This window comes from Rhinopithecus bieti, unplaced genomic scaffold (genome assembly GCF_001698545.2).
Source record: "Rhinopithecus bieti isolate Rb0 unplaced genomic scaffold, ASM169854v2 scaffold_4655, whole genome shotgun sequence".
NCBI classification, from domain to species: Eukaryota; Metazoa; Chordata; class Mammalia; order Primates; family Cercopithecidae; genus Rhinopithecus; species Rhinopithecus bieti.
Genome location: NW_016804517.1, coordinates 533,643 through 546,030, shown reverse-complemented (window position 1 = coordinate 546,030; position 12,388 = coordinate 533,643). Strand labels below are relative to the sequence as shown.

Sequence of the window (12,388 nt, the reverse complement as noted above, 5' to 3'; positions counted from 1 at the left end):
ACCCTGTCCAAAAAAAAAAGGCAGGGGAGGCAGAAAAAAGTTACCAATTACAGGAAATTTCTTAGTTTTTTTGGACTGAAATTTATACTTCTCATGGTTTCTTCCTGATAGTTCAGTTCTGCCCCTTAGATTATACAGAGCAAGTCTCTTAATGCTTTGATAGCCAGGAAGAAACTAAATAATTTCTTCCCCAAACCGAAGATGTCTATTTTATTGAGCTGTACCACACAAAGATATTTAACCTTTGAAAATTGCAGAAAATAATGACCCACAAAATTTTACCTTTTTTTCCCCCCCCAGATTTAATTCAAGTAGCCTTTTCACCTGTTCATTTGACCTGGCAATTAAAGGTGTTAAATCTCCTTGGTGTGATGTTTTGACATAGATGATGCAAAGGTAAGTATTATTTTGCAGTTTCTTTGCTTTTAAAAAAATTTTTTTTTTGGCTTGCTTGTTTGCATTTGGTTACTTGAAGCAGCTTTTCAGAAAATGAGCAGTTAGGGAACATAAATTGTTTTGTGACTAACTCCTAATTTTCCTTGAATAAAGAGAGATTAAAGGTTCACATTGGTCCCACCTACTTGTAAATAGTTCAGGTTCAAAAAACTCTGGAAACATTTTTTCCATGGTGATTTGATTTCTAAATCAACCCATTTACAGACCTACCTTTAACCAACCCATCATCAAATTTTACTGCTTGGAAGGGATTGTAGAGCTGATATAATCCCATATTCTTCTTATAGGAAGCCAAAGCTCAGAGAGAATAAATGGTTTTCCAAAGTCCTAGTGACTATTTTATAACATTTTCATGGGAAATTGTGTTCGGTGTTTTACAGTGAACATTCGTATGTCCTTCGCCTATATTTACCAGCTGTTAACCTTTTTTGCCACATTTCCTTTGTCAGTCTCTCTATTATATTAGTTTCCTGTTGCTGCTCTAACAAGTTACCACAAACTTAGTGGCTTTAAACAATATAAGTTTATTATCTTATGGTTCTGGAGGTCAGAAGTTCAAATTGAATCTTACAGGGCTGAAATCAAGGTATCAATAGAGCTGTATTCTTTCAGGGGCTTTAGGAGAACATCCATATCCTGCTTTTCTGATCTCCAGAGGCTACTTGCATTTCCTGTCACTCAAACTTCGGATGGGTACATCTCCAACTCTTAACTGTCCTTCCTGCCTGCCTCTTGTAAGGATACTTGTTGATTACACTGGGCCCACCTAGATAGTTCAGGATTTATCTCTCCATCTCGAGATTCATAACTTAATCACATTGGCAGATTCCCTTTTATCAGGTAAGGTAACATATTCGTAGGATCTCAGGGATTAGAATGTGGACATATGGGAGCAGTTTTTTCTGTCCACCATGTATATATAATCTTCTTGTACCCCTCACTATCAGGATGTTTCACCCTTAAATACTTGGGCATGCATCTAGGACAAGAACATTCTTTTGTATAACCACAATACAGTATACCATAGTTATATTTATGTGTATAATGTATACCACAGTATTTTCTAATATACAGTCAACTTTCAAATTTTCACATCCTAAGTCTTTTATAGCTGTTTTTTGTTTGTTTTGTTTTGTAAGATTCAGGATCTGATAAGGGATCATTCATCGCATTTGGTTGCATTTCTTTTAGTCTCATTTAACCTGAAAGAGTGCTCCAGCCTTCCTTTTGCCCTTTGTACATTGGTATTTTGGAGGAGTCTAGGCCAGGTTTTTTGCAGAATGCTTTTGGATGTGTCTGATATTTTTTACTTAGGATTAGATTCAGATTAAACATTTTGACAAGAGCCCTACATAAGTGATATATCCTTCTCAGTGCATCATGTCAGAAGGACTGATGTCCATTTGTCACGTCATTGATTATTATTATCATTATTATTATCATCATTATTTTGAGACACTGTCTCTCTCTGTCGCCCAGGCTGCAGTGCAGTGACACAATCTTGGTTCACTGAAACCTCCGCTCCCCAGATGCAAGTGATTCTTGACCATTTGATCATTTGATTACAATGGTGTCTGCCTGATCTCTTTATTGTAGAGGTACTTTTTTTCTTGTAAATAAAGAACTTCTTTACCGGGCATGGTGTCTCATGCCTGTTATCCCAGCACTTTGGGTATTTTCTATTATTTTCTTCTTCAGTGATTTGATAGAAAATAATTTATCCTGGCTTTGGACTTTCACTGTGAAATAGGTTATATACTGAAGTATTTACAGGTGAAATAAAATGATACCTGGGATTTGCTTCAAAATAATTCAGTGGTAGTGGTAGGAGCAAAGCTGAAATGGGACTGGTTGAATGCTGATTATTGTTGAAACTGGGTGAGTACACAGAGGTTCTTTATACTACTGTCTTATATTTTTTATGTGTTTAAAGTTCTTCATTAAGTTTTGTTTTGTTTTTTTTTTTCTTTTTTTTGAGGCAGAGTCTCCCTCTGTCACCCAGGCTGGAGTGCAGTGGACCAATCTCAGCTCACTGCAACCTCTGCTTATTGTGTTCAAGCAATTCTCCTGCCTCAGCTTCCCAAGTAGCTGGGATTACAGGCGTGTGCCTTCACGCCCAACTAATGTTTGTATTTTTAGTAGAGACGGGATTTCACCATGTTGGCCAGGCTGGTCTCGAACTCCTGACCTCAAGTAATCCTCCTGCCTCACCCTCTCAAAGTGCTGGAATTACAGGTGTGAGCCACTGCGCTTGGCCAAGAATGGTTTTTACAATTAAAAATGAATAGACATTTATGAAATTCTGAGATAATTAGATATCTTGGACCTTGAGTACCTTCAGCAAGCATTTTTTGAGTTTCTGTTCTGTGACAAGCACTTGCTTGGAACTAAAGACACTAACATTAGATAGATACTGTCCTCAAAGAATGCCGCAAGGAATGAAAGACATGTAACTAAACCATTGCAAGATAATAGAATGTTTATACAGTAATAGAAACATACGCAGATGCTCCTTGACTTATTGTGGGGTTGCATCCAGATTAGACCCATGGCAGGTTGAATATCTTAAGTTGGAAGTGCATTTCTGATTTACAGTGCATTTATCCAGACAGAGCCTCGTTGTAAGTCAAGGAGCGCACTGAATGTGTATTGCTTTTGAACCATTGTAAAGTTGAAAAATTGTCAGTCAGGCCATCATATGTTGGGAACTGCCCGTAAAAGGTGTAGCGATGCACAAAGGAGAAAATTAATTTGTAGGATGGCTTTTTTGCAATTTGTGTCTTTAATAAGTATGTCTAGATTTTCTCTCTCTTGGGATTAGTTTTGGTATTTAATGTACCTATAAAAGTCAGTCATTCATGTTATCCATTATTTGCTGAATTAAGCCAATATATCTTTTGATTTTAAAAAGTGTTTTCCTTCTCTGAAATTATTTCCCCATAATTACTTGTGTATTTTTGCTTTCAATTTTTTCTTTATTACGGTAGTTTATTGTTTACTAGTTTATTTTTTCCCCAAGAAACAGTTTAGCTTTATCTGTTTTTGAACTTTATATTATGGAATTACTCTGTGTATGTTTTTTTCTTTTGGTATCTAGCTCTTGTTCAACATTAAGTTTTTAAGATTTATTTGGGAGCTAAATGGTGAGAACGCATGGACAGATAGAGGGGAACAACATACACTGGGGCCTTTCAGAGGGCAGAGGATGGGAGGAGGGAGAGGATCAGGAAAAATAACTAATGGGCACTAGGATTAATACCTGGGTAGTGAAATAATCCATACGACAAACCCCCATGACACAAGTTTAAAAAAAAAAAGCTTCCCATTTATAGATTGCTACTTAGAAGGCAGGGATTTGAACTGGGAGGAATTTAAAATGATCTTGACCTGTTGTGTTGTGAAAAGGCTCACAAATTTCAGGAAAATGTACCTCTTCTCAAATGGATTGGGAATTATGAGGTCACAGACATTTCTCAGGATTCTGTAAAACATACCTGTAGCAGAGTATTAGAGGAGATTGAACCAAAGGGGCGTGAGGTAACTTCTTGGGGGTGATTAAGTCATTGTATTAACACAGTGGGGGTGGGTTATACAGGTGTTTACATTTGTCAGAAATCATCAACATGTATATTTAAATCATGTGTATGTAAATTACAATTTAATAAAGTTTTAAATTGAAAATATTTATGAGATTGCATATAGCTACAGTTTTAATTTTCATTACTATATAGTATTCCATTATATGAATATTTTACAGTTAATTCATTATCTTTTTGGTAGACATTGTTTTTAGTTTGGGGCTGTTAACGAACCTTGTTGCTATGAACATTATGTATATGTTTGTTGGGGTACAGGTATACCTGTTTCTGAAGGTGTTTGTCTGTGGTAGGATTGTCGATTCTCGTACTTCAGCCTCCTGAGTAACTGGGACCACGGGCACCCGCCACCACACCTGGCTAATTTTTGTATTTTTAGTATAGAAGGGGTTTTGCCACATTGGCCAGGCTGGTCTCTAACTCCTGACCTCAAGGGATCCACTCACCTCGGCCTCCCAAAGTGCTGGGATTACAGGTGTGAGCCACCGCACTGGGCCTTTTTTTTTTTTTAAATAATATAAAGTTTTAATAGTAAGCACATGAGAGTTTTAAAATCTCAGTTGCCTCCTTTTATTTCTAATAGTAGATTTTATTTCTTGAATAGATGGAACAGACTTTTATCTAATTCCTTTTAATTCCTTTTTAAATTTCTTAGTGTTTACGTCTCTTTGCTAACTTCTTGATTTAATTGCCTTTGGGTAAGGACAGACTGTCTAAAGCCGTGTTTTTCCTCCACTCTCACACCACCACCACAATCATCAACACAGAAGATCTCTGTGACCAAATGTGTGGGAGCCTTTCCCCTGCACACCAAGCAGGAGACACCAGCTGGGTGTCCTCCAGTTCAGTTCTGACACTGTCTACCTGGAGGTAGTGTTAGATCCCACAGGTTGAGGGCTCAGTCCCCAAGTGCCCCATTGGTACTCTTCTGCTCAACTGACTTCAAGTTGGCGTTCCCATGACCTCTTCTTTGGGTTCAGTTAATTTGCTGTAGCAGCTCACAGAACTCAAGGAAACATGTTTGCAGATTTATTATAAAGGATGTTACAAAGGATAGAGATGAAGAGACGAGTAGGGCGAGTTATGGGGGAAGGAGCGTGGAGCTTCCATGTCCTCCCTGGGCATGCCACCCTCCAGGAAGTTCCACATGTTCAGCTTTCTGTAAGCTCTCCAAACCCAGTCCTCTTGGGCTTTTATGGAAGTATTCCTTCCCCCCAGGATATGAGGCAGGACCCTTTCAGGGCAGGATCTTAAGACCCCCAGAAAGGCAGGAAGATGAGAGCTGCCTCTGCACTGTGGAAAGGGAGGCAGGAGAGAGATTCTGTTTCCTGAGGCCTGCTCCTGAGGCCTCACACACCCAGTATTATACCAAAAGACTTCAACAAGGAATATGGGAGTTACAAACCAGAAAGTGTGGACGAAAGCCAATATATACATATCATAACACCACAGGTCAGCCCCTGGTTTTCAAAGAGGGATACCTTACATCAAAAGAGTATACACAGTCATTAATAATTAGTCCAGTCCATCATCTTGTATGAATGTCTTCCAGGGCGAGGCCACTCAGGTTTGCCAGCTTCCTTTCAATCCTGTCGGGTTCCAAAACCAGGAGTGGTTTTGGCAAATATATAGCTTCACCATTTCATGCATCTGTCATAGTTGAGCTAAGAGACAGTGCCACCTTTTGCTCTGAGCCTTGTTCAAGGCGTTCATGTAATATTTCATTTCCTTTACAACCCATTTATTCATCCTTTTACCCTCAGCTGTTCTCCTTGTCTTCATTAATAAATATCTACACTTCTGCCTTTGGAAGGGGCACAAGTTGCCATTGTGCTATGCTAGTCTAGATTGCAGGCAACAATGCTAGTGTAGCAAGTAGCTCCTCCTCACCCCTTTAATGTATTTTTTATTTTGTTTTTACATATGGCACTGACCCACCCCGCTCTTAAAACTTACTATGACTTAAACTTAGTTTCTCTAGGAGCTCTTTTGGGAAGAAAGGTTCGTGACTATTCCAGTCGTCTTGAACCTCTTTTGGGTTACATATTTTAGTCCTCTAGTTGTGATTTTAGCTACAGGTTTTAGTTCTAGATAGAGGTTTTAGCTCTCCACTTCTACATGAGCAAATGATCAAATGATATGTAAGTGCAAAATTTAACCCTCAGATAAAGGCTACTTAATTACCAGCTCCCGATTCCAGACCTTACAACAGAGATTAATCACTGTAATCAGTGATAGGTAAGTTTCAAACTGTTTTCTATACTTTTGTAATCTGTATCATTCTTAGAAATATAAAGGGTATAATGTATATGTGTGTGTGGGTAATAAATGGTATTATAGGGTATGTATTATTTTTAATGGACTCTTATTCAACATTGTGTCTTGGAGCTCTTCCATGTCAGTACATGGAGATCTATAATACAGAACTTTTTGATAACTGCAAAGTATTCTGTAGTATGTGTATATCATAGTTTATTTAACCATCTACCTACTGTTGGAATTTAGTTGTTTCTGGGGATTTTTTGGCATCTATGAGCAGTGCTACTGTAAGTCATTCTTGTACATTCTCCCTGGTATTCCTCTGTATCACTTTATAAGAAATGGAATTAAATGGGTCATAGAGTATGTGTGTTTTCATGGATTTTGCCAGTTTGCCCTCTAGAATGTCTATACCAATATACATTCCTCCCAACAGTACCCATTTCCCCATATCCTTGGTACACTTTTATTATTATTTTTTTCACCAAACTGATACATGAACCAAAGTAACTCATTTTCTGTTTGACTTCTACCTTCTCAAAATTCTTAAACATTTCTCATCTACTGTTGTTATCTTCTGTGTTTTAATGAATATTCTTCTTCTTTTTTCTTTCTTCTAAATATATCCTTGACATATGACATAAATACTATATTTTGTGCAGTATGGTAATTAAACACTGTAACCATTTCTTAGAGAGTCATTATTAAATCAGGGAATCTATTATGTTTTTGAAAATATATTAGAATTGATTTTTGAATTTTTTTTAGGTATTAGAGTATTTAAATGATCTGAAACAATATTGGAAAAGAGGATATGGGTATACTATTAACAGTCGATCCAGCTGCACCTTGTTTCAGGATATCTTTCAGCATTTGGACAAAGCAGTTGAACAGAAACAAAGGTAAGAACTTTCTAAAAAATTTGAAGTACATTTTGAGTTTACTGTTAAACCTCTGGAAAATGTTTTGTAACGAGTAATTTTAAAAAATAGTTTTGCTTGTGTTTTAAAATATTTTTTAATATAATGTGATACAAAAGAATTAGATAACATGTGTAAGTTATAAAACATATGAAACCTTCCACTCTACCCAAGAACTACAATGTTAATAATAACTTGGATTTGTTTACTTATGTGTTCCTCAACTGTTCCGTTTTCCTGCCTCTTTTTGCCCTTCCCTTTCTCCAGAAACTATTCTTTGGAATTTTGTATTTGTCATTCCTTCGCCTCTTTAAAATAGTTTATATTATTAATGTATTGGTGCCGAAATAGTATATTTAGTTTTTCTTGGAATCATACTGCTTATTGTCTTTTGGACCTTGCTTTGTTTCCCCCTCTCAACTTTATGTTTTTTATATTCAACATATTATTGCATATAGCTGTAGTTCATTTTCACTATAGTACAATATTCAATAATGTGAATACACCATAATTTATGCCATGTACTCTTGTCAGTGGGCATTTAGATAGTTCCTATCTTTAGCTATTATAAATAGTGTAATTGTGAACTCTATGTGGCTCCTGCTATGAATGTGCAAAATGTTTTTACTTTGAAAGAGAAAAAACTTTTGTTAATATTTATAATCTTCAGTTAAAAATAATTTTCAAGACTTGAACCTTTGATAGAACCTCAATTCCATTTTATTTGTCAGATTTGCTTCAATGAAGGCTTATACACTTAAAATTGGAGACAAAATCATGCTGTAAAATTGAGATAGAAAAAACTAGAGATGGTGTGTTTCATTGTGTTTCCAGTACTACATTTTATTTACAAAAATATATTTTGTTTGTGAATATGACTCTAGTTTGTGGAAATTTCTTGAGGTTGTTGGGAGTTCAGGAAGAAAAACCAAATTGAGTATTTAGTTTCTGCTACCAAAAAGTTGTGTGGCGATTTCATTCAAGGCAAGTACCTTTGAAATAGGAGTTAACTTTTTTCCTGTTCAATTTTATGAATGGTTTATAACCCTTAGACTTTATGAGATAATATATCTTTATTATTTGTTCATTGTTTGTCTTGCTTTTGGATATGAGGTATGATAAACTTAAAACTGTGTCTGGAAGATTTTAAAATAATGTTTGCTATTATATTTTATCTTCAATTTAGCGCTTTAAGAAGTTTATCATTGGTGTTTTAAAAGAGGTATTTCTGTGTACTGAAAACTACAAAACATTTCAGAAAAATGACCCAAACAAAGGAAATATATATAATTTTTATGGATTGGAAAACCCAAATTAGTAACCTGTAGATTCTCTATCAAAAATCTCAGTACTTTTTTTTATAGAAATTGAGAAGCTAATTCTAAAATATATGCAGAAATTTGAAGGACCTAGAAGAGCTAAAACAATTTTGAGAAGGAACATAGGGACTTAAAGCACCAGACTTCAGAACTTATATAAAGCTGTATTAATAGTCAAATATTAATAGATCAAGAGGAGAAAATAGAATCAAGAAATAAACTCAGATATATATGGTAAATTGATTTTTGACAAAGATGCCATGCTAATACATTGGGGAAAAGGGTAGTATTTTCAACAAATGGTACTGAAACAATTGGATATACATCTTGTCAAAAAATGGCGCCTACACCCTTCACACTGTACACAAAAACAGATTATTTAAAGTAATATATAAAACTGTAAAATTTCTTAAAGAAAATACAGGGGCAATGACCTAAATATAAGAACGAAAACTATAAATCTCTCAGGAAAACTTAGGGGTAAATCTTCATGACCTTATATGAGGCAAGAATTTCTTAGGTGTAACACCAAAAGTGTGATCTGCTAACAGAAGTTCATAAAATGGTCTGGGCGTGGTGCCTCACGCCTGTAATTGGCCTTTGGGAGGCAGATCACCTGAGGCCAGGAGATCGAGACCAGCCTAGCCAATGTGGCGAAACCCCGTCTCTACAAAAAATTCAAAAATTAGCCAGGCATGGTGGTGCACGCCTGTAGTCCCAGCTACTCTGGAGTCTGAGGCAGAATTGCTTGAACCCTGGAGGCAGAGGTTACAGCGAGCCAAGATTGCACCACTGCGCTCCAGCCTGGGTAACAGAGCAAAACTCAAAAAAAAAAAAAAAAAAAAGTTGATTAAAATGAACGTCAGAATTTAAAACCTTTTACTTCAAAAGACACTATTCAGAAAATGAGAAGACCAAGCCAAATATTTGAAGAAAGTATTTGCAAAACATACATGATTAAGGATTGAATCCAGAATATGCAGACAATTACAACTTATACCAAAATAACCAGTTTTTAGAAGGGCAGAAGATTTGAACAGATTTCACTAAAGAAGATGTATGGATGGCAAACAAGCATATGAAGGGTTGTTCACTGTCGTTAGATATTGAAGCCACAGTGAAATACCACTAATGAATCCTCTAAATTAGCTAAAATAAAAAAGAGATTGTCTTCAGTGTTGGTGAGATGTGAAGAAACTAGAAACCTCATACATGGCTGCTAGGAATATAAAATTGTATAGCCACTTGGGAAAAGTTTTGCAGTTTCTTAAAAAGTCAAACATGTCGGGCTGGACTAGGCTGGGCTATGCGGCTTGAGCCTGGCTCTATCCAGAGTGAGACCCTGATGGCTGCGGTGTTTCTGGTAAGGCTTTATGAATACTCGCCGCTTTTCTACATCGCGGTGGTCTTTACCTGCTTCATCGTGACCACCGGTCTGGTATTGGGATGATTTGGTTGGGATGTTCCAGTAATTCTGAGAAATTGAGAAGTGACCCAGTTCAGCACAAGAGTTTTCAAAAAGCAAATGAGACAAGTCAAGAATCCTTTTGGCTTAGAGATCACTAATCCATCTTCAGCTTCAATTACAACTGGCATAACCTTGACAACAGATTGCCTTGAAGATAGTCTCCTTACATGCTACTGGGGGTGCAGTGTTCAAAAATTATATGAAGCTCTGCAGAAGCATGTTTATTGCTTCAGAATAAGCGCTCCCCAAGCATTAGAAGATGCTCTGTATAGTGAATATCTCTATCAGGAACAGTATTTGTATCCTTTTATCTGATACACCCATCAACACTGAAAATTAGACTTCTTATGGATAAAGTGTTGCTAACTTACTGATCATTTTGGTATATTTTGTTCTTATGGTGATAGTGGCAATTTGCCTTTACGTTTTCAAAAAGTATTAAAAAGGATAGCAAAGAAGAAATATATTGCCAGTTACCAAGAGATAATAAAATTGAAGACTTTGGCACAGTGCCTACATCTCGCTATCCATTGGTAGCGCTATTGACCTTAGCTGATGAGGATGACTGGGAAATTTCTGATATTATTTCCACGGTGTCAATGATTCATATTACTGATAGGACTTATAAACTATCCTGCAGAATATTGTATCAATATTTACCCTTGGCTCAAGGTCAATTTCATGATCTTAAGCAACTTTTCATGTCTGCAAATAATAATTTCACTCCCTCCAACTATTCCCTCTTCCAGAAGAAAAAAAACACAAACAGAAGTTTGTTGGCAAAGGTGTGGGCACCCTCTCTGAAAGTGAAGTTGGAGCCATCCGGAGAACAGTCCAAGGAACCTGTGCTTGTTTGCTTCAGAATGGGGAGCTGTGAACTGGGTGCTCCTTACCATGCGCAGACACACCTGCCCTGTGTGATGGGGAGCTGGCATGAATATTTTCAGCAAGTGCCAATGTGCCAGGGCAGTTTGCTTCCCAGGAATCTTTTGCACTGTTGCAGTCCCCAAAAATGGCAAGATAGTAAGACAAACACTGAAGACGCCCTTTTGAAGACATTGTAACAGTGAAAGTACACTTTCCCTACCCTAAAGGAAAATGCAGAAATTGATGATCTTGGAATTGCATTATAACATGGGAATCTACAGTATTGGCCATCAATGAAAATTCTATTTTCCACTTCATATTTCGTCAATGGGTACAGTGGATGGGATAAAAAATTAAGTCAGTTCCTGTTCCTGCTTAGTGTGGAGTGACATATCTGGTGAAGAGTGCCATCTGTTGGTTGGGATGACATAAAAATTGCCATTCAACTCTTGGAAAATAATCTAAGAGTTTGGCCCTTTTAATTAGCGAGAGTCTTCCCTCACGCACGTTAATTAGAAAATCATTCTGAAAGGCAATCCATTGAAAATTTGAGGAGGTTAAAGCCTTAGGATCACTAAATGTTTTACCTTTGATGTAATCTGGAGAGCAATTAAGAAAGAACTTAATTCTGCTTAAAGTAATTGTGTGTTCCGTAGTTTATACAAAGGAGTTGGAATGAGCTTTAAATCTTTTCCTCAAATACCAGTTTTTATAAATATCCATCTGTTTGGTTTCTAATGTCCCTTATAGTTACATTAATACAGGTCATAGTTTTTAAATACTCGTTCTTAAATCATAAATACAAGATATATATAAAAAAAAAGTCAAACATGTATCTATATGACTAAGCAAATTTATTCCTAAGTATCTACCAAATAGAAATGAATATATGTGTCTATACATAGACTCATGTCAATGGTTACAGCAATGTTATTCATGATAGCTAAAAACATGATAGCTATAAACAGCTCAAGTGCCCATCAACTGATAGATGGATAAACACGTGGTACATACATATGATGGAATACCACTCAGCAATTAAAAAAGAATGAACTACTGATAGTCAGCCAAATGGATGACTTCAGAAACATGCCAAATGAGAGAGGCCAGATACATAAGACTATATATTGAATGATTCTGTTTGTTTGAAATTTCTAAAAAGCACAAAACTTTGAAGACAAAAGCAAATTGTTGGTGGCCTGGGTCTGGAGGTAGGAGCAGGGATGGGCACAGGGAACCTTTTAAATAAAAAAAAAAAAATTTTTTTTTGAGGCAGGGTGTTGCTGTGTTGCCAGGCTAGTTTCAAACTTCTGGGCTCAAGCAGTCCTCTCCCGTTGGTCTCCCAAAGTGTTGGGATTACAGGCATGAGCCGCTGCACCCAGCTGAGCACAGAGAACTTTTTAGGTGGTCTAAGTTTTCCCAGACTGGATTGTGGTGATTACACACACAGCTGTATACGTTTGTTAAGATAGCTAACTCTCTAATTAAAATTAGTAGTTATGC

General features: G+C 36.6%; 1 protein-coding gene and 1 pseudogene across 3 annotated transcripts in view; both read left to right on the top strand.

Moving 5' to 3' along the window:
- Positions 1-12,388, top strand: part of MINPP1 (multiple inositol-polyphosphate phosphatase 1) — a 53,177-nt gene that overhangs the window by 12,165 nt on the left and 28,624 nt on the right. For both annotated transcript variants that reach the window (XM_017868865.1, XM_017868866.1), the window contains exon 4: positions 7,080-7,213. In XM_017868865.1, coding sequence (XP_017724354.1) covers positions 7,080-7,213 — 134 coding nt within the window. The remainder of the gene's footprint in view (positions 1-7,079; positions 7,214-12,388) is intronic.
- On the top strand, positions 9,872-10,939 carry LOC108527531 (cell growth regulator with RING finger domain protein 1-like; annotated as a pseudogene). Its single transcript, XR_001884842.1, has 2 exons — positions 9,872-10,317; positions 10,455-10,939. The product of XR_001884842.1 is annotated as a cell growth regulator with RING finger domain protein 1-like (transcript).